The 26,510-nt window shown below is 36.7% G+C and overlaps 2 protein-coding genes and 2 non-coding genes across 4 annotated transcripts; all 4 read right to left on the reverse strand.

Annotated features, from left to right (window-relative positions):
- Positions 1-4,135: 4,135 nt before the first annotated feature.
- Positions 4,136-4,208, reverse strand: Trnar-acg (transfer RNA arginine (anticodon ACG)). The gene has a single exon. It is a non-coding gene; the product is annotated as a tRNA-Arg (tRNA).
- Positions 4,209-13,248: 9,040 nt separating this feature from the next.
- Positions 13,249-13,321, reverse strand: Trnar-acg (transfer RNA arginine (anticodon ACG)). Its single transcript has one exon. It is a non-coding gene; the product is annotated as a tRNA-Arg (tRNA).
- A 201-nt stretch (positions 13,322-13,522) lies between these two features.
- Positions 13,523-13,966, reverse strand: LOC128244363 (tenecin-3-like). The gene has a single exon (XM_052962378.1). It carries the CDS (start codon positions 13,964-13,966, stop codon positions 13,523-13,525), a length of 444 nt encoding a protein of 147 aa, XP_052818338.1.
- A 4,967-nt stretch (positions 13,967-18,933) lies between these two features.
- On the reverse strand, positions 18,934-21,375 carry LOC128243702 (uncharacterized). The gene has a single exon (XM_052961621.1). The coding sequence runs from the start codon at positions 21,041-21,043 to the stop codon at positions 19,280-19,282; it is 1,764 nt and encodes a 587-aa protein (XP_052817581.1). The 5' UTR covers positions 21,044-21,375; the 3' UTR covers positions 18,934-19,279.
- Positions 21,376-26,510: the final 5,135 nt, after the last annotated feature.

Consider the following 26,510-nt stretch of genomic DNA (forward strand, 5'->3'; position numbering starts at 1 on the left):
TGTCAGGTAAAACTAACACTGACAGGTAGAACTAACACTGGCAGGTAGTACTTACACTGACATGTAGAACTAACACTGACAGGTAGAACTAACACTGGCAGGTAGTACTTACACTGACATGTAGAACTAACACTGACAGGTAGAACTAACACTGGCAGGTAGTACCAACACTGTCAGGTAAAACCAACACTGACATGTAGTACTAACACTGACAGGTAAAACTAACACTGGCAGGTAGTACTTACACTGACATGTAGAACTAACACTGACAGGTAGAACTAACACTGGCAGGTAGTACCAACACTGTCAGGTAAAACTAACACTGACATGTAGTACCAACACTGACAGGTAGTACCAACACTGACAGCTAGTACCAACACTGACAGGTAGAACTAACACTGGCAGGTAGTACCAACACTGTCAGGTAAAACTAACACTGACAGGTAGAACTAACACTGGCAGTTAGTACTTACACTGACATGTAGAACTAACACTGACAGGTAGAACAAACACTGGCTGGTAGTACCAACACTGTCAGGTAAAACTAACACTGACATGTAGTACTTACACTGACAGGTAGAACTAACACTGGCAGGTAGTACCAACACTGTCAGGTAGAACTAACACTGACATGTAGTACTAACACTGACAGGTAGAACTAACACTGGCAGGTAGTACTTACACTGACATGTAGAACTAACACTGACATGTAGTACCAACACTGACAGGTAGTACCAACACTGACAGCTAGTACCAACACTGACAGGTAGAACTAACACTGGCAGGTAGTACCAACACTGTCAGGTAAAACTAACACTGACAGGTAGAACTAACACTGGCAAGTAGTACTTACACTGACATGTAGAACTAACACTGACAGGTAGAACTAACACTGACTGGTAGTACCAACACTGTCAGGTAAAACTAACACTGACATGTAATACTAACACTGACAGGTAGAACTAACACTGGCCGGTAGTTCCAACACTGTCAGGTAGAACTAACACTGACATGTAGTACTAACACTGACAGGTAGAACTAACACTGGCAGGTAGTACTTACACTGACATGTAGAACTAACACTGACATGTAGTACTAACACTGACAGGTAAAACTAACACTGACAGGTAGAACTAACACTGGCAGGTAGTACTTACACTGACATGTAGAACTAACACTGGCAGGTAGTACTAACACTGACAGGTAGAACTAACACTGGCAGGTAGTACTTACACTGACATGTAGAACTAACACTGACAGGTAGAACTAACACTGGCAGGTAGTACTTACACTGACAGGTAGTACTTACACTGACATGTAGAACTAACACTGACAGGTAGAACTAACACTGGCAGGTAGTACTTACACTGACATGTATAACTAACACTGACAGGTAGAACTAACACTGGCAGGTAGTACTGTCGCCTGGGAGCTCCGAATGACATCCAACGTTGTTTTCGATAAAAATGGCCGAGAAGTTCCGATTGCATTTTGAACTTTTGGCAAACGGTTTACATCATAAAGACGAAAAGACATGTTTCTTAGAATGTATAGTGTTTTATTAATACGTACTTGCAATGTCAAAGGATGCATGCCAAAATCAGCAATTTCAAGTCTAAAAAACAACACCATGAATGAATAAGAGATGAATAGGCTTCAAATATAAGCTAATGTACGTTATTAGAATGTTTTTTAACCAAAATGTCGAACCATACGAACTAGTTAGCTAATAAAATACTTATTAATTAGTTGATTTCATACTGGCCGAGTTATTTGTCCTCGGTCAGCATTATGTGTCTTCGATCTTTAGACTCAGGCAAATACAGCTAAGTTCGGACAAATAACTCGGCTAATATCCTTACATGAACTCATTATAATATATACGGTAACTATTTAGAGAGAAACCTTTGTGCACTAATGTGCAACATGCTAGTCGTGAATAACATGTTAATAGGATGTCAAACTCGTATTTAGTTTTGACATTAACTTATTATCCTTTTCACTCACTGTGGTTAATTATTCAAGTCTCCCACTTTAGTTGAACTTGACATGTCATGGTTAGCCCTTCCTTATTCAGGAGCAATACATAAATGCGCTGTCGCACGAGGTTTTTGCCAAGAATGCTGCATTTAAGTTTACACGTACAATTGATAAGCTATTTCAGACCAGACCAGCGCCATAGCCGCACGGAGGAACACCAAGGCAGCTGCACCGGTTAAAAATGCAGAGCAAAGACATAAAATAATTAAATGGAATAAAAAGCTATGAAAAATAAGAAACGACTACACAGTGTGTAGTCAGAAGGCAACATTTTGCTTCGAATAAAGACTTTAAACAAAGATAACTTCACTATTTCTTTAATCACCATTTTGAATGAAACATAGCGCAGTCTACGTCGCTTACGGAGTGCCGATATTGGTCTTTTACCAGAGTTCGAATGAGAGTTTAGTTTCTTTAAACACTTCGTAAAACCTTTTCACAATACGACCGTCTGGCGGAGCACTTTCAAAACATTATTTTGGAGACAGGTTTGTCGAAGTGTTTGAGAAAACTAACCACCTTATCAAACTCCAGTAATAAAACGAAGGTGGGGCTCTTTAAGCGGCATAGACTGCCCTTTGTTTCATTTAAAACGAAGGCGGCGCTCTTTAAGCGGCATAGACTGCCCTTTGTTTCATTTAAAACGAAGGCGGGGCACTTTAAGCGGCATAGACTGCCCTTTGTTTCATTTAAAATGGTATAGTAAAAGAAAAGTTCTTTGTTTTAAGTCTTTATTTTAAGCAAAATATTGCCTTCCGATGTAGCATGTATGACGTATTTAATCACGTGGTACACACGCACTGCTACAACTTTCATTAAATTATGCAAAAATACCGTAGTACATTGAGACACTGATGCAAACCGAGGCACCATCCTCCCTGTCCTTTAGCATTGTTGGAACCCCGTGCACAATGTTGGCAGAGCTGCTTTGTTCGCGCACAGACGGCACGCAATGTATAGAATGAGACTCCGTATTGTTCAAATGATTCCGCATGAATTTTGCCCTACTCAGGTCAATAAAGTTTGTACAGGGAATACATAATCAATAAATAGGTCTGAACACAGATTATTCCGATGAAATAAGCGAGAACAGACAGCTCTCATGGCCAAAATTGAAGTTATTATAAAACTTTTATCGAGATGAGTTCCTCTGAGAAGGAAATGATTACAAGACTAAAACCGCGAGAACAGCAATTTCAAACTCACATAGAGAGTGTGTGTATACCACGTGATAAATGACGTCATAACCGTAATACTCTCAGCAATTTCAAACTCACATAGAGAGTGTGTGTATACCACGTGATAAATGACGTCATAACCGTAATACTCTCAGGCAAAATTCCAAAAATTTGTAAAAAGGGATTAATTATTCCAGCCTACAAAGATAACGGTAGACCAAGAAGTGACACCGGAAACTATTGACCTATAACGTTATTACCATATATATAAACTATTTGAAACAGTCCTACATGACATAATAACGAAGTGGATAAAGGAAACCAACATTGAATTTCCAAACCGACAGCAAAACGCATACCAAAAGAATACAGGGGCAATAGCTGCGTCTTTTAATTTAATAGCTGTCTACTTACATTTTTTTAAATTCAGACAGTGTGTTATAACAATAGATCATTCTCATCATAATACTTATGAATTCAGCTCTGGCGAACGCGCGTACTACAGATAACACAACTCGCAGTAATACCTTATTGTAGCACGCTTTCGACAGCAGTTGTTTCCCTTTAACTACCGTATGCAGAACATGTAGCACCGGTCATCGTATACACTGATTTAAAATGTTTGTCCCACAACTGTGCAGTGTATTTCATAATTTAAGTACAGACACCTGCCAAATAGTAATCACCCAGTATAGTAGTATATATGTATGTCCGTCCGTGTGACCCATTTTCCTTGGACAATGTTTGAAACAGCTATGATTTTTGTCCTTAAGTAACATTTATCACTACACCTTGACCTACTTTATTATATCCAAGCAACAGCATTACAAATTGCACCATGTGCAATATGATCAAACACAAAAATTTCAGGAATATACTAGTAGGAATGACATTCGCAATATCCCCAAAATATACTGCGATCCCGGCAGGACTCGAACCTGCAATCTCCTGATTCGTAGTCAGGCGCCTTATCCATTGGGCCACGGGACCTGTTAATGATGCGAACGTGACAACACAGAAAAACATAACCATTAAACTCAATATTATTTTGTTCATTATAATTATGTCGTAACGTTCCAGAGAAGAAAAGGTTCCGTGGCAGAATGGATAAGTCGCCTGACTAGGAAGCAGGAGATACAGGAGGTAAGTTTTTGGGACAATGCACACATTATTTATTATGTGGTAAGCTATAACATTGTTTTACTTATTGGCTAAACTTTAATGCTTAGCTTAATCTATATGAAGTATGTCAATAGGTCATTGTATATGACATTTCAGGATTATATAAAAATGAGTTTGCAATACTGTACAAAGGGTTCAATTTCAATGCTGTTAATAAGGTATTAATGAAGTAGGTCAGGATTAAATGGGGACGGTTTAAGGGTAAAGAGTTCGAAACTCATCATTTTCCCCATTTTTGATTGTGTAATTAGAAAACATACATAAAGAAATCTCACAAAATGCCTTCAGAAGTCATGGAAATTTCGATTAAGTTTTCATCAAACATATTGTGACCATATGTAGTTAAAATTATTAGTGCTAGATGTCGCAAGCGAAGCAATACATTGTTTTATAAATAAATGGATATGGAAAAAATAGCAATTAAAAAAGATAAAAGCTATATTTTGAATTAAAGAAATTTGTTATGGACGTAATTGAAATCATGAAAAGCGAGGAAAAGACCATACCAAATTACAGTAAAAAGTGTAACCTTTAACGGATTCGAACACTAAACTTTTCGCATTACAGCCCTACACGTTACCTACTGCACCGTTATAAGGAACGACTGCTTTAAGCACTTTGATACGAAGCTTAGAAATCATTTAAGGTAAGTAACTCTAAACAGGTAATTCTAAATTAACTCATTTTAACTTTTAAAGATTGCAACAATTTGTCCAAAAGGTCACAGCTCACCGGTCAAAATCCACCCACAGGTTAAATGTTAATAAAGTAGGTCAATATATATAATGGTAAAGGTCATCCAAAGACAGAACTCAATACTGTTTGAAAACTTAAAACACTGCCCTTATTCAATGTTGTAGCTTAAATTACTTTTCCAAAAAGTTTTGAAACGATTTTTTTTCTTCTTTTCTGTCGACATGGAACTACTTCGATTGAAGTTATGTGGAGTTGACCACAAACGGTCTATTTCTGTAAAATTCTATTAATTTTGAGCTTTTGCGTTTAAAGAAAAATATTATCAAAGCTTTTAACAATAATCATGACTTATTTTATTGCATTTTTTTTCAAAATCAAGGAAGTACCACGGTTATTTTTTGATAACATAGTTATGGTTCTAATACTTCACACAAGTTTAGGTTTAGAGGGTCTCTCGGAAGGACAGATTTACATAAGGGGTGATATCTGTAAGGCATCCGCAACTTTCTGCGGTGACCTTAATAGTCAAACATAAACATGGTCTTCTGCTAGAATAAATAAAGTGCCCAAATTCGGATCAGGATATTGCAGGTTGGAGTCTTGCTAGGATAGGACATGTTAAAAACCATTTTACTAGGCGATTGATATGATTTTGTTTATTCTGATTGTGTTGTAACATTATGTTAAATAAAGGTCCCGTAGTCCAATGGAAAAGGCGCCTGACTACGAATCAGGAGATTGCAGTGTGGTTCGAGTTAACGTCGTGGACGACGGAAATGCCAATATGCTGATAGAGGATCCATATTTTTGGCCCCGCGGTATATCCTGCCGTCCATGGATGTCTAATGGTAGCTTTAGAAACCGTAAAGCAGACCATAATTCAAACTTACAGGACAAACCATCTGAAACGGACACACGTCCGATCAGACAGTTAAGGTCCGATCCTAGGTATAGTAATTATTGTAGTCAAAGCGGTTACGATAATGACGAGGATTATAATCCGTTTACCGTCCTCGACTCCGAAGTTGACTAGGTCAACACGCTCATGAACAATCATTCACGGTCATTCCTAGAGCATTGAATTTAGCCACTTGGAATGCCAGTGGAATCATGTCAAGCGCAAGTTATTTAAGCCACTTGCTGGAAACGAATAACATTCAAGTGTGTGGCCTTTCAGAGCACTGGTTATACAGAGCAAATTTGTCATTTCTCGATTCTATAAATAACAAGTATATGAGTTATGCCTTTTCCGATCCCGACCTAGATATTATGTCCCGAAGGAAGGTGGGAAAAGGCGGTCTTGCTTTTCTCTGGAAAAAAGACATAAACCACATAATATCGCCTTTGGAACTTAATTCGGAAAGGATTATTGGTATACAAATTATGACAGCCCCAGATGCATATATCGTTGTCATACAGGTCTATGTACCATGTAAAAAACATCCAATGTCTGTGTATAATGGCTATCTTGAAGAGCTAGAAAACATTGCATGTAAATATAATGATAAGGGAACACTGATTATTTTCGGAGACTTTAACACTGAGCTCCCTTCAGAGAGATGTATAAACACAATATTAGGATCAAGGGGAGCACAACTGTTAGATATAGCAAACCGACATAATCATGAATCTTTAAATACAATGTCATTTTGTCAGGGTTCGACGTTTAGCAATGTACCTTTTAATACTAACAGAGAAACGCTTATTGACCATATTTGTGTATCAAAAATGGCACTTGATTGTTTTACATATTGTGAAATTTTAGAGGATCATGCAACAAATGTTTCTACCCATAGGCCAATAATTTGTAAACTTAGCATTCCAAGTAACAAGGGCTCTCTTCCTACTAAACTTGGGGGCGTTATCAACTGGCACAACGTCAAACCAAACAATATAGATAATTATAGGATTTTTTAGAAAACAGCGAGGTCCTGCGTCTTGCGCTAGAACTACCCATCGTTTCCACATCAGATATTGACAATCTCTATTCGGGTATCGCTGTGATAATAAATCTAGCCACCGACTTGTTTATCCCTAGAGTAAAATTTAAACCGCATATAAAACCATATTGGAATGTAAGTCTAAAAACACTTCACAAAAAGATGGAAGTTGCGCGGGCAGCTTGGGTTACCGATGGACAGCCTCGCGACGTCACTTACGGAAGCTACATACATTACAAACAATTAAAAGCAATATTTCGTCGAACTCACCGCCATGAAGTTCTCGCATTTATAGAAAAAGAAGAAAACCGGTTTGATAGTGCCGCTGATCTTGATAACAATGAATTCTGGATATTAGTAAACAAACACAAAACAAAAAAGAACTTTACACCCGGCTTTGAAATGAATTTTGATGGCAATAAAGTCTCAGACCCCGAACGTATTAACCATGGCTGGAAAACATATTTCTCAAAGTTATACTCAGTGAACGGAGACAAATCTTTTGTCACCGTATACAAAACGTATGTTGAAACGGAACTGAACGACTTAACAAATAATACACGTCAAGGGTGCATACAGTTTCCAAGAATATCTATCGATATGGTTACAACAGCGCTTAAATCATGCAAAAAAAGAAAAGCTTGTGGATACGTCAATTTGTTTTATGAAAACTACATCCACGGCGGAAATCACTTAATTAAATGCATAACGAAATTGTTTAATCATATGATACAATTCTCGCACACTCCAACAGAGATGAAGAAGGGCGTGATTACAGTTCTGTTCAAGGGAGGCAACAAAATAAGATCTGACCCGTCAAGTTATAGAGCTATCTCCCTTTGTTCTACTATGTTAAAACTTTTCGAAAAGATAGTTTTAAACCTTCTTGAAAGAGACGGTTCTATACAGTTAAACCCCTCTCAAGGTGGCTTTCAAAAGAACGTAAATTGTACTATGACGTCATTTATGTTACGTGAATGCATTTACTATGCCAAAGAAAATAACTCGAAACTATATACATGTTTTCTTGACGCCAAACAGGCCTTCGATCAAAATTGGCTATCTTCGCTTCTTCTGAAGTTGTACAGAACCGGAGTTGATATTTCTCTATTTAGAATATTAAAATCGTTCTTTGAAAATAGTTTCAGTTGTGTCAAAACCAACGGATTTTCGTCTGATTTTTTCCCGATCCTACAAGGCACTCGCCAATGCCAATGCTGTAGCCCGCAATTTTATATCCTCTTTATTGATGAATTACCACATAAGATTGACGCCTGCAACAGCAGCTTTAAGATACATAACATGGTCTGCGCATGTCCTACATCAGCTGACGATATGGCCATTATCTCTAATGTAAAAAGGGGTCTCTACGATCTCCTAGATGTCTGTTTTCACCATGCCGGAAAGGAAAGATATTACTATAATCCATCAATATGTAAAGTTTAAGTATTTAATGAAAATAAAAAGAGCCCTAGGACATGGAAACTCGGCGATTATTTAATTGATGAATCCGATTCATATAACCACCTTGGAATACTTTTTTCAGTGTGACAAACTGTGGAATCGGTAAAAAAACGGGCTAAACCCAATCACCTCAATACGCATCTACGAAATGAAAGTTCTCTCAACCGCTCTATACGGGAGCGAACTCTGGAGCGGTGTCACTTCGAACCAGTTGCTCCCCTTGGAAAGAATCCACCGGCAATGCATGAAGTGGATCCAAGGGGTCCCAAAAGAACCATGCACATGCAAATCAGCCATTGATGAACATGTGACAAAATCGTGGAAAGTATAGTACACGATGACGAAAACCTCATACTATTCTCCCTTTTTCACTCCAATTATGAATTTTGTCTGATATGGCGATTTCTAAAAAGCTTCTCAGTCTATAGAAACCAATGTTTCTCAATGTTCGGTTTATTATGCAAATTATTTGCAAGGAAATACATCATTACATGCCATGATTTTATTAAATCTGAACCATCAACTTGTTGAGATGTTAAGAGGATTCACCGATCTCGACATTACTGATGAATGTCGAATCCAGTGCTTTATTGTAGTGTCAAATTTTGCAAGAAATATAAATTGACAATAAATGCCATTGTAACCATAACACAATGGTAAACGGACTTTATTTCAATCAAACGATAAGCGTCAGTTCCTGTCAAATGATAGAGGCAATGTATTGTTTGTGTATATTGTAAATAACCTTATGCTTTATATGTGTCCATAACGTTTGTGTGTTTGTTTGTTGTTATTTTTCTATGTCTATACTTTGTATTGTATTAAATATATTTGTGTATGTGCATATAAACTATACTTCTCTTTACATTTGATGGAAAAACAGAATAAACTAAACTAACTAAACTGTATATATCTGTGCATTGGTTTATAATGGTATGCCACTATAGGTTATAGACAACTAAATTATATATTCTATAGTAAATTGGCCGATACATACAATAACTAACACTGATCTCTAGTGTTTCAGGGCCCATAAAACCATAAAACCATACATGGAATGAAAGTTAAAACATAAAACAACATTCTCTAAACAGAATCCAGCTGATTTCTACATTGCCAACATAAGGCTCTAGCAGGTTATGTAAATTTTAGACTATCATATGTTTGTTTTACATTTAAACAAAACAAAAAGTCAATACTATGTGAAACTACATTCAACGACCTTTTTAATTTGACTCGTATGACACTCTAAAAAGGAAAAATAAGATCCATTTTTACAACTCATTGGTACTGCAGCGGAAGAAACGTTGGAGTTTTACAGGCATTTTGTAAGATGTCTAAATGTATGTATTTTCAACGCATGACAACATAGTGTGGCTCTACTGATTGTACGCCCTGCATGTGCTAATTCAAATATGCATTTCCTTGGCACTAATGATCAAAATAATCTAGGTTGTAATAATTGTCACATATTTTTATTTAAGACTTATATTATAATTGTTTCTGTGTTTAAACTGCATTGTGGAAATAATGCTGCAAAATTTCTCTATTGATCAACATAAAACGTACGATGCATATATAATTTATATCTTACCGAGTTTTGAACGCCGTGAAACATGGCCAGTTTGCGTACGTTATTTTGATTAACTGTAGTAATCGTTCTTTTCTTATTTATGGTTTCAATACATTTCAAACCTATTAAGCTTAGACTAATATGGAAAAGCTTCATATTTCTGGAACTATTACGCCCCCTTAATTAATGCTTTAATATCAGACAAATTAATGATACCACTTCACGGTGCACAAATATTAAAATACTTTTTCTGCTACTGCAGCTCCAACTGCTACAACTTCTTATCTGTTGCAACTGCTACTGTTTCCGATTCTTCTATTTCTACTACTACTGCCACTCTTACTACTACTACTACTACTACTACTACTACTTCTTCTCCTACACCTACTCCTTCTCCTACTACTACTTCTACTTTACTACTAATACTACAACTTTTATCACATCATCATAGTGTGATGTGAGAGTGTTCAAATGTTAATTGTAACCGTGTGTCCGTCCTTCGGTCTGTCGCCAATTAAAATATAATCGTCAGGCGGCTTAATTGACATTGAATTGTCATAATTGGCAGCAGTAGGGAAGGTGCTAATGAACACGTGACAATTAACGCGTGTCATCCCAAGGAAGTACTAACCACGTGGCGACGTTTTCCTAACAATTAACTCCGGCAATATATATCCGAAAAAAGATCAAAATGTTACATTCAACAACTATCTCTTCGAACAGAAACATCTTTTATACCAAAATACTTGTTCTATATATTTAAGAAGATATTGTTGTATTTTTGGTATACCGTTAAGAACTGCCTGATAGTAAGGTTGGTTGAACTTTTTTGAATTTATGATACATTTGACCTTTATTTAATTTTATTAAAGTGAAACTCGATCTAAGAGAAAAAATTTGTACATGCAAACACGCAGGATCTTATTTTTACCGTTTTAGTTTTTGCAGCGTTCATGCTTTTTCAGAAAATGATGACCACCTTTTAAAATAATTTGACAATATTTCCTGATTGGTATTTACCATTCGATAATAATATTCATTTAATATACTAAATTTCAGATGCAACTTACGGAGATCGAAATCGAAATTGGCGGTGAGGCTATTCTGGTATCCGTCACTAAGGCAACTATGTGTCGTGACGTCATACACATGGTCATCAGAGCAGAGAAAGATGAGTACGCCGTATTTGAGTCGAGTCAAAATGTAGAGCGGATGCTGTCGTCTGATACGAAGATTCTGAAGCATGTCAGGTCCTGGGGTGTTCTATCCGGAAGCTACACGCTCGCTGTCAAACCTTCTGACAAAGTCACCTCGAAGATGGCGCCCATATCACGTGCGAAGAGGAAGCTTCAACGACTGAGGTCCGCCATCTTGAGAAACGCGTATTCCGCAAATAAGAAGTTACAGACGACACTCCGAGAGAACATGGACCATGACGTCACGAAGGTGTACAACAAACACCCCAAGAGTACACGTGTTCCCCCGAGTTGCACGGATGGATCATTTGACATAATGAAGCGTTTTATCCGAGACACTGAGATCTTTCAAGCCGATGACGTCGAAGACATGACCATTGTCCTTCCGCCAAGGACTAGTGGTGATGGGATGGAGTTCTCTTGTGAACTTCCACCCAGGACACGTGGTGATGGTATTGACAGCGATAGCGATGACGATCTCTGGGACGTTACATGTGTTGAACGTTGTGACATGGACGCAGCCTTCATATCCGAGGAAAGTTGTACCTCTGAAGTCAGCGAACTGAACCAGTGCATCATCTATGACAACGAAATTACGTCAGACTATGAAAGCGCTTTCAGTGACGGCAGCAGCGTTTGTGACTTGGAACGTAACGTATATGCCGACGGGGAAATTTCCAGCGACAAGCTGACGCACCTGCGGACCATTTTTAGTGACGGCAACCTAGCTGCTTGCGTGAACGGCGCGGTACTGGAGAGATACATGAACACCGTAATTGAGACCGATGGTCAGAGTGACGAGGGACTTGGCTCAATGGGGAGTGATGTGCTTGTGTGAAAATACATTTTTTTTTTAAATTTTGTTACCTTTTTATATTTTTGAGATACATGTTTTAAATTTGTCCTTGATTGAGCTTATTTGTTATCGACGTTAATGATTTAAAAAAAATGTGCTACATGTATAATAAACCGGATTACCAATGAGCTGAGACAATATGTTCTTATATTAAAGAATTTTCACCTGTATCACGAGTTTGATATGTACAGTAAATATATATGATATAAATATATATGTGCGGAAATAATTGAATATCAATACGCGATTTAAGGTTTGTAAACAAATCTGTTTATTCAACACATATCCAATTAATATAGAATAACAAAATTACCATAAACATGAATATATATTTGAATATACAAACATAGAATTATTCCACAGAACTATGTCATTTACATCACATTAATAAGTGATGCAAGGGAAGGTGTTCGACAAAGAACACAGAATATTTGATTCAATACAACTTCATCAATTTAAAATCGGTCTTGATAAATATTATAGTACGTTTTAAATAGGAACTATTAATAGTTACCATCAACAACTATACAACTTATATTTATATTGATATAGTAGAATGGGTCTGCTTCTTGGGCGGGGGGTCTGTCTACTTACATTTGTTTTTAAATTCAGACAGTGTGCTATAAAAAAAGATCATTCTCTTTATAAGACTTATGAATTCAGCACTGGCGAACGCGCGTACCACAGATAACACAGCTCGCAGTAGAATATTATTGAAGCAAACTTTCGACTGAAGTTGTTTCCCTTTGACTACCATATGCAGAACGAGTAGCACCGGTTATAGTATACACTGATTCCAAGTGTTTGTCCCATTATTGTGCTGTGAAATTCCTGTTATGAGTACAGACAACTGCCCAATAGTAATTACGCTGTATGTATATATGTCCGTCCGTGTGATTCATTTTCCTTTAATTGATGTCGTTCCATGAAGAACTGTGGTTGCCATGACAACTGAAAAGAAGAAGAAGAAAAGCTACAGCATGACAATTTGGATAAAGTTGACAAACAATAATGATTTAAATCCTAGGGTAACATTTACCATTACATCTTGACCTACTTAAATGATCAAACACAAAATGTTCAACACTTTACTAGTAAGAATGACATCCCAAAAATTATTCTGCGATCCCGGCAGGACTCGAACCTGCAATCTCCTGATTCGTAGTCAGGCGCCTTATCCATTGGGCCACGGGACCTGCTTTTTGAAAAAAAACACAATCAAAATAAAAAGTTCATATCGACCGCCGTAGTAAAATGATTTTAAAATTTCCTATCCTGGCAAGACTCAATCCTGCAATATCCAAATCCGAATTTGGGCAATTTATTTATTCGACCAGAAAATCATGTTAATGTTCGCTTTAAGCATGATGTATTGCCTCAGAAAGTTGCGGTTTCCCTTAGTAATCACCCCATATGTATGTCTGTCCTTCCGTGTGACCCTCTGACAGCCCGCCCATGTGACCCGTTGACTGTCCGCCCGTGTGACCCTCTGACTGTCCGCCTATGTGATCCCCTGACTGTCCGTCCGTGTGACCCTCTGACTGTCCGTCCGTGTGACCCTCTGTCTGTCCGTCCGTGTGACCCTCTGACTGTCCGTCCGTGTGACCCTCTGACTGTCCGCCCGTGTAACCCTCTGACTGTCCGTCCGTGTGACCCTCTGACAGTCCACGCGTGTGACCGTCTGACTGTTCGTTTGTGTGACCCTCTGACAGTCCACGCGTGTGACCCTCGGACTGTCCGTCCGTGTGACCCTCTGACTGTCCGTCCGAGTGACCCTCTGACAATCCACGCGTGTGACCCTCTGACTGTTCATCCGTGTGACCTTCTGGCAGTCCGCCCATGTGACCCTCTGACCGTCCGTCTGTGTGACCCTCTGTCTTTCCGTTCTTCCTCGTATGTAATGATAATTCTGTATTACTTAGAACTATGATAGATATCAAACTTTTGCTCAAAGGACTTATGTATACGCTCTTTTTATTACAAGTTATATAACCTCAACCGTTATATTGTGAGATTTATGGACCATATTCAAATTTATCAATTCAGTATACAAATATTTTGCAATTAACAAGCTGTTGAAAAAATTAATTAAGCTTAAATTGTCAATATGGTATCATAATATGAACTTGTGCGTGGTATAAGAACCATAACTCTGTAATTAAGCGTTAACAAATGTACTCCCTTGAATTTGAAAAAAAAAACACATACAATAATTTATCATAATTATTAAAATTAGATAATATTCCTCTTATAATCAAAGCTTGATTTTAAAATAATTTCACAGAAATTGTCATTGTTTGGTCAACTCCATAGTACTTCAATAGATGTGGTTCAATGCAGAGTTACGTTACCATATCATGTAATTGCTTTAATTAATTCCACAATACTTTTAACATACATCTCTCTAGGTAAATATTTGAATAAGAATGTTTCATTTTATTCATATCAAAATATTTCCGAAATAAAATATTTATGGTCTGTGGGCATTCCTTATATTATATTGCTCATGTTTTTGCATATTGATCGCCGTCCGAGGTTTACGTTCCGAACTTATATTAGCCGTTCACAGGGCAGATAGAACAAAATAGTCTAATTGTTTTGTGACGTTAGCGCCATACTAAAACAGTGCTATTAAAAAAGAAGTGCGTGGGTAAATTGCGGTTCTGCTTAGATTAAATTTTAAAATGCAAAATCATTTGGTTGGGAAACTGAGTCTTAATATTATTCATTAATCAGCAAAAGAAAGCACTTCGCTTGCTGTGACCATGCTACATGTCAAGGGACACAAGGCAACATTCATTTTGGTCTGATAACTTACAACTAAACAACGAATATTTTATTTTTCAATATTTGTATGGCGTCAAAGTTCAACGCAATCGTGGCTGTCATGCATGAACGACAAGCCCATGGATATTTTCTAGAGAGAGAAAACAGCCAACAAAAAACAGCAACAACATAATCCTAAATGCAGTAAAAGTAAGATCAATCAAAAACTTCTTTTATACAAATTTTATCTGCGTTATAAATAGTTCAGCTTAAGAAACAAAGATGAAACCAATTAATATGACAACAACTAAAGACATGTTCAAATGACAAAAACGTAGTACCAGTTCATATTCATGTTCATATTCATATTGCTTCGGTTTCTTATACGTACACATTTCAGGTATAGGGCCGATATCAAGTTTGTCCGTGTCAGTAAAGTTTACTGACATGGACAAACTTGATTTACTGAGTAAACACAAACTATTTCAACCATTAAATGCGTTTTCCTTTAGTTTTAGCTCTTAATGAACATTAAACATTTGCATAGCTGCGCTAGGCGTGAACGTTTATTGACCATATAGAGCTCCAAACATATACTGACTGTCTTATCAAAATGTATTGTTTGTTTTGTATCTTGTTTTTTCACCTTATTACAGACAAGTTCACCATACGGTTTGTCAGTGACTCTTGCAAAAAGAATAAAATCTATCACCAAAAAATCCAACACAATCGTATTGTTACAACATATTCGCAGTTCAAAAGGACTAATCATTACGAACATTACAATGGGAACATATTCACGAGGGAAGTCAAGACAACGAACTCCACATCCCCAGGAATATCTATAACACCATTTTCATTAATAACATGCTTCCGGACACAAGTTTTACAAAATCTGCCAAATTTCGTATCAAATTGTATGAAATCATACGTCTAAAACCTTATAAAACCCCGGTGGTAAAGGTGTGAGGCTATGACGATGGATGTTAGGGCTATAATTATATCTCTGGAAAAACTGTAGCAATGCTAAGGTGGGCAGTTTAGGCACACAAATTACTTGAAAACGGATACCTTCCATATGCTTCTGGGTGAGGATGATGAGTGCCTGTTTTGTGGACAATTACCTGGGCTTCTGATGGGAGGAATTGTTCAATTTGACAAAATCTTGAAAATGAATTGTCATTGGACACGTTGTTAACAAACGTTACCATTATTACACCGGCGATGAAAAGAAAATCACTGTCAGTGGAAATTAAATGGAGAAAAGGTTTCAAATGCTGAAAAGAGGCGAAAAGAAACTGAAAGATAATGGAATCTTTGAACTACCAGTTTTTCTATTGTTGTGAAGCATATAATCCAAGCTCTCGGAATCAAATAAGTCTCATATGGCGCCATGTTATAGAAAGCATCTTAGAAACAGACTCAGGTGTTTAACTCGTCACTTTAATAACACAGCCTGATTCAATATGGTTATGAAAATCTAACTTGCGGTTTTAAGGTAACATATTATAGAGTAAAGACGTTCCAACATGCCTGCCATAAGTTGACAACCTAACTTTAGTATAAAAAAAGCGTACACAAATGGACCTTACTGAAACAAATTCTGCGTTGATAACAATGAAATAATTAGTCTTCAATTATATGTCAAAAAAGCTGTTGTTAATATGCATTCCTCATTAACTGTTGAAAGGCAAATGTTGAAATCAACCTTCTATATGACATCAAACTACTTTATAACATGTACGTTGTTTCTAAGTTATCTGGACGCTTTTTGTTAAACTTCTGTTGCGCACAATGTGTATACATACTTTTACACGACTTAGTGTACGGTTACATTGTATTTGAATAACGGTACTCTTTATGCTAGAAGTACGAGTGTATATATGACATACAACATATTAATAAATTATTCGAAATAAGTTGACACACATTAACCGGATAGTTTCGATGCCAACCATGCATATTTGTACGTACAAGCCTGATTTTTGTATTCCATAGATTATCTTTATGTTAAAACCTTAGTCCAAACTAGCAAAACATTACTGAAGTTATCTGTACATAATGAGTATAGTAGTAACGTGTATTGCTAATCAAAATTCACGATATCATTGTAGTGTTGTGCATAAGCCATACGATTGATAGATATACAGTTAAGTCATAACTCATAATCGGTAAAGGCAATTATATTAAATTGTATGAATAAAAGTGTTAAATCTGTGAACCTATAAATATAGTTAATCAATCTGTTCCGCCATACATGTATATATATTAGTGATTGTATTACATTGATTTGATCACGGGTCATGTTGGCCTTTTTCAAATATGTATTGTGTGATATATTTCTTTGAATAAACTTTCTTTCTTTTTTTACAAGTTGACACAATTTATGAATTAATGTATGTGTTGTAAAAACGGTATGTTTTACACGTCTTTATAATGTATGTTCTAGTCTGTAGTAAAATGTTACTGCTTTTTAGGACTGTTGAGGTCCTTAGAATGCATTCAAATGCCTGCAATGTTTACAAAAGAAAGACGGCGGTATAATGAAAATCCATGTTTTGTGTGGGAGGAAATCAAGATATATATATATATTTCGACTAAGTCATTATTCAGTTCTGTAACCTTAAAAAAACATTCTTTACAAACCCCTCTCCCCCTGTCTTATTTATGAGCGAGGCTCTTCAAGCCATGTTTAATATCATTTTTGGAGTAGAAGCAAAATGACGACGTCGTTTCAATTATTGAAGTCGGGAATTCATTTTTCTTTATGACAGGTAATAATCATAAGTACGGAGAAACACTTGTAAGGTGAAGGAAGCAGACATGGTTTTACTATTAATTACCAATTTGCAATAGAAAAATTTAATTAAAATTATGCTAATTTTTGATGCTATTCATCATATTACGGACACTTGCAGATATGTGTCAAACAAAAAGGCGGCCACCCATTGCTTTATCTGACAGACATAAATGATAGTAAATCGACTTGTACAAATAATATTTTATCACTCTTTTTGACATTTGAATCAAAAGTATGATAAGCGATGTAATGTACGACTTCGCATTAAGATTTTAAATACTATAAAATAATTAACTTTATGCTAAACAACTAGTTGATTTATGGCTATTTGCGCCGTGTATGAACGAAATGGCATTATGTTCTTTCTATTATGAATATGATATTTTCAATCCTCTCCCCGGGCTCATCAAAATGATTGATCGGGATGGAGCCCAAGCCCAGCGGGCAAGGATTAGCGGGCCTTTGAAATGATGAGCCCTCACCCTGCAACAACTGCTTCATGATTTACTGCGTTCCCTTTTCAAGTCTTAACTACAAGGTATCTCTGTTCTTCATTCACATGTTTCGTCAGATGGGACAACGACATCATCTGTCCCCATTATCGCGTTAATGCCTATGTCAAAGCTCAATCGCAATATCGACTCATTTTACCACAGAACATCAAAAGTGATTTCCAAATCGTTTAAGTTTGTGCAGTTTTTAAAAGCGCATTTTATCATAGAAGAAGTTGATACAAAATGTCAAGATTCCAAACACAATTTGTTCTATAGCAATAACTGTAATTAACTCGTTCTTGTTTTTTAACACTTACTCAAGTGTAATTTCTTTTTGCTCAAAAAATACTTTTCTTTGAGATATTGTCTATAGTTTTTATCAACACATTCTATGATAAAATATGTTTTTAAAAAGAGTAAAACATATATGATTTTGAAACTATGCTATTATTGGGTGAAATAATTTGAGTCTGACTTGAGCAGTTTCCTGTATTGGCACCTGCTCTTTAATAATTATTATCTGATCGGTTTCACAATTCTAATAAAAACTGCCACTTAAAGTTTATCAATACGGCCCTTGGGGTAAATATACGTAGAAATACTTTTTTATGGATGTGTCAAACATATTCTCATAAAATGTGGTCTGAATATATATATGAGATTCAAAAATATTCCCACATTATAAATGGTTGACATGAAATTTGAAACAGAAACACAAAAAATAATTTTGGATGAATGGTATAGCACTTTTAATAGTTATAATAGTAATGCATGGAATAATGAACGGTTAGTTTAAAACTATTTTGAAATTGAGAGGAATCAAAAGGCCACTCCTTACAAGTGTCAAGCTGTGGTATCTGATACGAGTACCACAATCTATTTGGGTGCAGAGCTCCAAACAACAGCAGAAATTAGAGTTATTGATAAGAAATACTATTGTAATCCAAAGTCAAAAATGAGCGGGTTAAGTATCACAACATACACTACATATAATATAGTGTACAGAGTATAATTGAAAATGAAGTACAACAATTCAACAGTTAATATTTCAAATACACAGCAGAACAATTGTGCCACCAAAGTATAAAGCCCAATCAATATCTGTATAACACATAATCGTCATCTCCTCTAGGCAAGTAATCCTCTTCTTCACCATCATCCTCTTCATCTCTTTTCTGGAATTGCCATTGCCTATGCTCCTCTGTAGTGATATCTTGCTGCACCCTCTTGCATGTTCTGCATTTCTGCGTCCCCTCTCTCATTTGTTTGTTAGAAAATTCACTTCTTGGAAATTTTCTTCGGCATTCTGTGCACGATATATTCCCGCACTCAAACCCCGTGCGGCCTTTCTCTGGGATTATATCAATCGGAAGGTAACGATTATATTCAAACTCGTCGTATGTGCGCTCGACTTTTGCACGTTTCAGGTCAACATACCTTGCGGACGCAATTTCAAGCCTATGCTTCTCTTCATCAGTGGGTCTCAGCTTGTCGAAGATGAGGAACAGTGCCAGCACATCTGTTGCTGCATACCGAAGCTGGCTGTTTCTCAGTGGGCGTTCTTTCCAGTCGCTAATCTGCCCTAACTTCGTTGTTTTACTTTCGACCAATTTCTTGTTATCAATAAACAATTCCATACATCTGAGAAGACCTTTCAGATGCACAACTTCATGTAACTTGTCACACCGTCTGTATACAGCGCGTGTCGGAGTTTCTTGGGGACGTTTAATTATTTCCAGGAGCTGCATGTCCAGAACTCCAGCCAACTTTACTTGAAACTGGTGCAAAAGGGCGTCAGCATCCTCTCTGCAGTCAAACATTAGCTTCTTAACATTTGTGTCTTCAAGAATATCTTTAAGGCCTTGGTCAAAAGCCATTGACTTGAATTTCAACACATCGACAAGAAATGCTCTTTTTCTGGTCGAAATTGACAGTAAACACAATTCTCCTTTTCTCGATAAGTGAACTCCTTCGCAGTCAAGAGCTACAACCGGGTCTGTCTTGATCAGATCCTTAATACAGGCTATCTCTATCTTTAGCTTCTCTTCGGTATCTACCAATATACATGTATAGTTTTTAGCTTTCCTCTTTTCTTCCACACCTGTCGTTTTTGTGTCATTCGCTGGAGTTGAACTTCCTTCATTTCTGTCTTCGACAATATCATCTGACTTTCTGTCAAGGGTAACATCAGCTTTACCTTTTTCTATTACGAGGTTGTCCACATCCGGTGTGACCGAAGAACTAGCCTGCGCCAATACACTTCTTTGTCGCTCATCTTGTACATTTCCTTCAAGGGTATTATCAGCTTTACCTTTTTCTATGACGAGTTCGTCCACATCCGGTGTGAACGGGGAACCAGGCCGCTCTAATTCACTTTCTTGTTGCTCATCGTGTACATTTCCTTCAGGGGTTACATCAGTAACGAGTGGGTTCACATCCGGTGTGAACGGGGAACCAGGCCGCTCTAATTCACTTCCATGTTGCTCATCGTGTACATTTCCTCCAGGGGTTACATCAGTAACGAGTGGGTTCACATCCGGTGTGAACAAGGAACCAGGCCGCTCTAATTCACTTCCTTGTTGCTCATCGTGTACATTTCCTACAGGGGTTACATCAGTAACGAGTGGGTTCACATCCGGTGTGAACGAGGAACCAGGCCGCTCTAATTCACTTCCTTGACGCTCATATTGTACATTAGTTTCCTCTTCGATCTTTGTTGCAGAATACACACTTTCGGTTTCGGTATCAAAGATTTCGCCAGTTTTCTTTGATACATCTTCATGTCCAGCCAATTTGGGTATTTTGCTTAAGCAATGTTCTTTCTGTGTTCCATCATCACCAATGCTTCGTTTAAACATCTTGATGTGTTTTTTACCAACTTAAAAGTCAATTCACCTCAACAAATGTAGTCCGTTATCAGTTTATGTTAATAAATGCATTCACGTCAGATATTTTCTGAAAATATAAATCTACTTTCAGATTTCAGAAAATAATAATGTATAGTTCTGAGAAGTATTCATCATCCAGCATCCATAAAAAGTACACATATCCATTCAAAGATAATTATTCAAGTTTGTGTTTACAATGGTAAAATGATACACGAATCCTTCCATTTGATTCAGTATACATTTGTAATTTTATCTTAAAACTTTCATTATTTGTTACGGAAGATGAGAACAAGAGCTTTACACTGATACTCGGAAAATAATTTGTTCGTTTAACTTTTATCATTGGGCTTAGTTGAGTCCCATATTTTATCAATCACAACTTTCACAAATCTTAACATCGATATAACATTTGCAGGGGAGACAGTATAAACTAAGCATGGTATTTGCCACATGTACATTATATAAGAGACGGCCAAAAAAAACTCGACTTTTGCATTGTCGGACCAAATCAACCATTCGAAGTTTATCTTTTCTTGCCATTCGAAAACAATTGGTAGTTTATTGTATTGAAGGGTATTATAGATCATGTTATTACATTTTAGAACATTTATACTTACAAACAATATCAAACATAGTTGTAAAGCATGGGGGATTTGTAAAAGTTGGTCGGGAGATTTTATACGGGGGGAGAGGGGGAGGGATTGGGGGTGGGGGTGCTACACACATTTTAAGATAATTTAAAGTTGTGCCATTAAAAGATCATGTAACGTTATGAAATACTTCAAACAGATCATCTTGCTATCATGCTACTCCGTTTGTAAGTACATATATGATGGAATTCTGATGACATTATGATGATGATCATTTGTTGTCAGTTTAGCCACTATTACTGGTATTAGCTCAATAACTCGTTCGAGCATGGTGTTTATCCAGTTCCACTTTCAGAGGTGATGCCGAAACTTGGCACATACACATGCAAATTGACACGCCTTATTTATTCGAAGATATTTCAAACTCTATCAGAATAGGTGCTTTAGATATTTGAACTGAATAACCTTGAAGGCTGTGAGTAAAACCGTGAATATTGAAGACGTTATTTAATTAGATTGGACTTAGAGGAGTTAATACAAAACAAACGTTATTTTTTTATTTACTTTCGTCCCTTTGTAAAATGGCGAAAAACATGTTGTATACAAGCTAACAAATTGATTAATAAACTCATGGGTTCTTGAACGTTATATAGAGATTTGATGTGATTGAAAGAAATGGAGTATTAAGCCGGTTCAGAGGAGGAGGACTTATTATAGATGGCCCGCTCGCTTCATTTGTACCAAAATCTGTCAAACCGCGCGACTGGCGCCTCTTCCAGTCACGGTTTTTCACTTAAGTTTCAATACTGTAGGTGTGAAACTAATCAACCAGAAGAGCGAAATGACAAAACTTTTGGTTTTCTTTAATGCACTCTGAAATAAGCTCATTTAATAGACTGAATGCGAACACTGATTAATATTCATTGCGGATCTTCAAATACCAGCGTCATTTGTCAAAATAGAAGCTGTGAAAAGCCGGGGCCCATGAGGTCGCAAAACGACGAGAATATGCATGCCTGAACTATTTACTCTGTGAAAAAATGAGTATTTTTTAAAGATGTATTGGACGACTGGGTCGAGGAAAACAGGGCAACATTGCAGCACTTTTAATCCTACGCCGACAACAGTTTGATAGCTGAAGTATCAAACGGTATCCATGATAGCGCATAAAGACCAAAGCATATAATTTGCCATATTATATGATGTTACCGAATTTGCATCGGAATTTACTTTTTGACAGTAAAAAGATTGGATCCAGTCATAAACCAGTTATAGCATCTGTATAAGGATCATGTTTTGTGATTCTGTACCATTTTTCTTCTACAGCAAGAACATTTGACAACTGAGCCCCCTCGTTGGTGTTGACATTAATTTCTACAGCCATTGCTGCCAAACCACATGTGTTATTTAAGTTTTCTTTTTGGAACATCTCTCGTCAAAAAGAACGCAACGATTACAGACTGACACCTCAAAAGAGATAACCATTTTGAAATCTCGCTTTTTATAAAATAATACTATTTGTGAAAATACAAATATTGTCTCTCATCTGTAATTACCATTAAAGTGATACGGTAGCAATTTGGAGAAGCATACAATTTCGCCAAGGTATGGGAACAAAACGTGTCATTAGGGTAATTCATGGGGAGAAATAATAAACGATACCTTGCGAGGAGTAGTAATTTTAGCCAAAACATATGTTCACAATTTGGAATGATTAATCTAGCGAGGGAGAGGACGATGTTTGCGCAAATAATTATGAGACTTCTTCTGACCTGTCCTTGACATTAATTTTTGAATATACGATTTTTTGAAAACCCGGACATGGAATTTTGCAGGGAGGATTGTTTTATCATTATTCGTGTTTCATAATAAATCCTTTTCCACACTCAATCATCGAAAATGATCGGAAAAGCAATAACTGATTATTAATTGAAATTAGCTTTAATCGCCTCAAGTAACATTCCCTATACCAAAGTTGTTGTTGTTTTCCACTTATTACCTGTGTCTAAATTATTCTTCAAAGACAACCTACCCCTTCTATATATTTTACGTAGCAAAGTGTGAAATGAGGTTCGGTTTGAATGTAACTTCTCACCCCCTATATTTTGAAGCATGTTGAGTCTGTTCTTGATGGTGTGTGACGTCGTGTATTTCTGTTGTTAGGTGTCTGTTAGGCCTTAAAGGGACTGTACACCAGATTGGCACCAAAAAAAGTTTTTTTTTCTGTAACGAATCTCAGGACAATTATTTGATAAAATGTTATACTCATTGATATCATAATTGTAAAAAACAATACCAAAATTAAAAAAAAAAATGTGTCGAAGACCGGGTTCGAACCGATTTCGCCAAAATTGCAGTTCAGCGTTGTATCCACTGAGCTATGAAGGCTTACTCTAAACGGGTGATATAATTAAGCTATACATCTAACTCGGTAATATCACGTGATAACATCGACCAGCCAATCACGCATAAGGAATTAATTCTTCTAGGTAGACATACCCAGTAATCTTTTTTAATGGAAAAAATACGAAAACACTGCGAAAAATAAATTATTTGTAAACTATGTGGTACTTCAGTTAGTAAGTTTCAATGCATTGTACACGTCGATACCAAGATTATGTCAGTTTTCGACAATTTTCTTTTCGCTATTTCATCATACGGAGTACAGGCCCTTTAAGGCGTTTTTGTTAAAACCAAACTAGTTTCAGTTTTGGTTTTAAGGGTTTCGGCGGTTTGGAAACCTGTTTCGAAAGTTTTACGTGAAGTAACAAATGCTTGGTTTTGTGAACCGCTTCAACAACATAATGGAGCTTCAGCATTGATCATCATTTTTGAATTTCAGACAATGATACCGCAGATGTCCGTTTGCCTGTTTCAACTAAATGGTGTTTCAACACACGTAATGGATCACTGTCCGCCATGTTGTTGTTTTAAAGTGAGCTAGTTTTCGGATAGAACGAACCGACAAAACCGGAAAGGGTTTCGAAAGTATCAAACAAACGATAAAACTGGTGTCCGTTTGACACTGTCATAACAAAAAAACAGTTCGTGAACCCAATATAAACCCAAACTAGTATCATTTGTGTGCAGATAGTGCACCAGTCAATTGTAACCACGCCCCCCCCCCAGGTCCGGGGAATAGCGGGGACTTTGACTTTCGGTCCAGCCAACCCCGAATAAAATCTCCGCCCTGTGGGACCGAACTGATGGTAAAACCCCGGCCAAATGCCCCCGCATCCCAGAGACTCTATATAAGGTCCAATCTCCACTAAATTTGGCGCAAAGACAAAACCACCGCGGTCACCCGGCCCTGTGGGGCCACCTGGAAAGTAAAAACACGGCCAATTTCCCTGGCTACCCCCGGTATAACCCCGGACCTGGGGGCCGTGGTTACAATTGACTGGTGCATAATTAAAAATTAGCGATACTTTGGTTCTTTTTTACTGTGGAATTTGTGACCACGTTAGTATCTATAGACTCCATTCATTAAGGCTAATATTTTCAACTGAATACAAATGGTAAGCTTTTTTATCATTATAGTCAAATGAGTTAAACATAATAATGCATTAAAATTAAAAAGAATGTGTCCATAAAGTCTATACCTATATGATGCCTTTTTAAGTGTTGTTTTTGCCTATCGCGTAGCCTCTTGGCAGGCGCGTTGCTGACTGTGCGCAAATACGCAGTTGTGTAATGAAATTATGACAGGTCGAAGATTTTGTGATACCAAAATCCCGATTCTGAAGTAAAAACCGAAGAAGGGTAGATAATGAAGGGGGTAAATATGCAGTCCGTCAATGAACTAATTTTGATCTGGGTAGTCCCAAATTGGCCCTAGCTACGCGACTGCTTGGTATGTTACATCCACCCGTCATTATTCTACTGGGGGTGGGGGGCAGTGTCAATGAAGATCTTCGTAGATTTTAGTCGTAAATTGAAACTATGTTAATGTTGCAGTTTTATTATTTTCCTACAATTTTGAGTGAACTTAACTTGAGCTAGTTGAATATAAAATGTCTTGCTATTTGTGATGTTAAAACAGATTTAAGATTATTAATATTACCACAAAAGTATTTTACTGAAACGGCCTTCTAGATCTTCCTTCTTCTTTAATTCGACGTTTGTCACTGTTTTCTTAATCGACAAGTAAAGCCGCAATAACTCTAGTCCTGGTTGTCGATAATTGTGGTGTTAACATTTAGAAATATATATATAACTTTTAAAAAAGACAAATGCATCTTAATAATATCTTTGTTTTAATTTCTTAATTCTTTTTAATAAACAAAGATATAAAACGTCCTATTTTATTGCAGAAAGGTGATTCGCATATTTAAAGTTGCACTCTCACAGATTGAACGTTTTGACAAGTTTTTTTTTAATTTTTTGTCTTGGAACGAGCCAATTTTTGAAAATCCATGGAAACCAGTAATATAAGACTGCTGACAAAAAATCAGATCGCAGATTTTTATATTTAAGTTCAAAAGTTGATGTTTTATGCATTTTTCTTAATCAGTTGGTAACGGTTTAAGTTGTTAAAATGATCAATCTGTGAGAGTGCAGCTTTAAAAGCAATACATACACATGTATAACAAACATAATTCTTTAGTGATAAACCTTTAACTACTTACTAAATAATGCATTTATGGAAATTATTAGTAAATGATATAAAAATTGTAACCTTGTATTTAATAGCTGAAAATGCACAAATATCAAATGACTGGTGAGTGCTTAAAGATTTACAGTGATCAACTTTCAACTCATAAGGTAGAAATACCGTGTTTTACGAACCGTCCATTTAAATTAAACACGGCATCCTTCATAAGAACCATTGTTTTCAATATGTTTCA

The sequence above is a fragment of the Mya arenaria genome, chromosome 8 (assembly GCF_026914265.1).
Source record: "Mya arenaria isolate MELC-2E11 chromosome 8, ASM2691426v1".
Classification (NCBI taxonomy): domain Eukaryota; kingdom Metazoa; phylum Mollusca; class Bivalvia; order Myida; family Myidae; genus Mya; species Mya arenaria.

Coding starts and splice junctions, on each gene's coding strand:
- LOC128244363 (XM_052962378.1), bottom strand. CDS start 13,966: ATGGGCGGACTGCCAGAAGGTCACACGGATGAACAGTCAGAGGGTCAC.
- LOC128243702 (XM_052961621.1), bottom strand. CDS start 21,043: ATGTTTAAACGAAGCATTGGTGATGATGGAACACAGAAAGAACATTGC.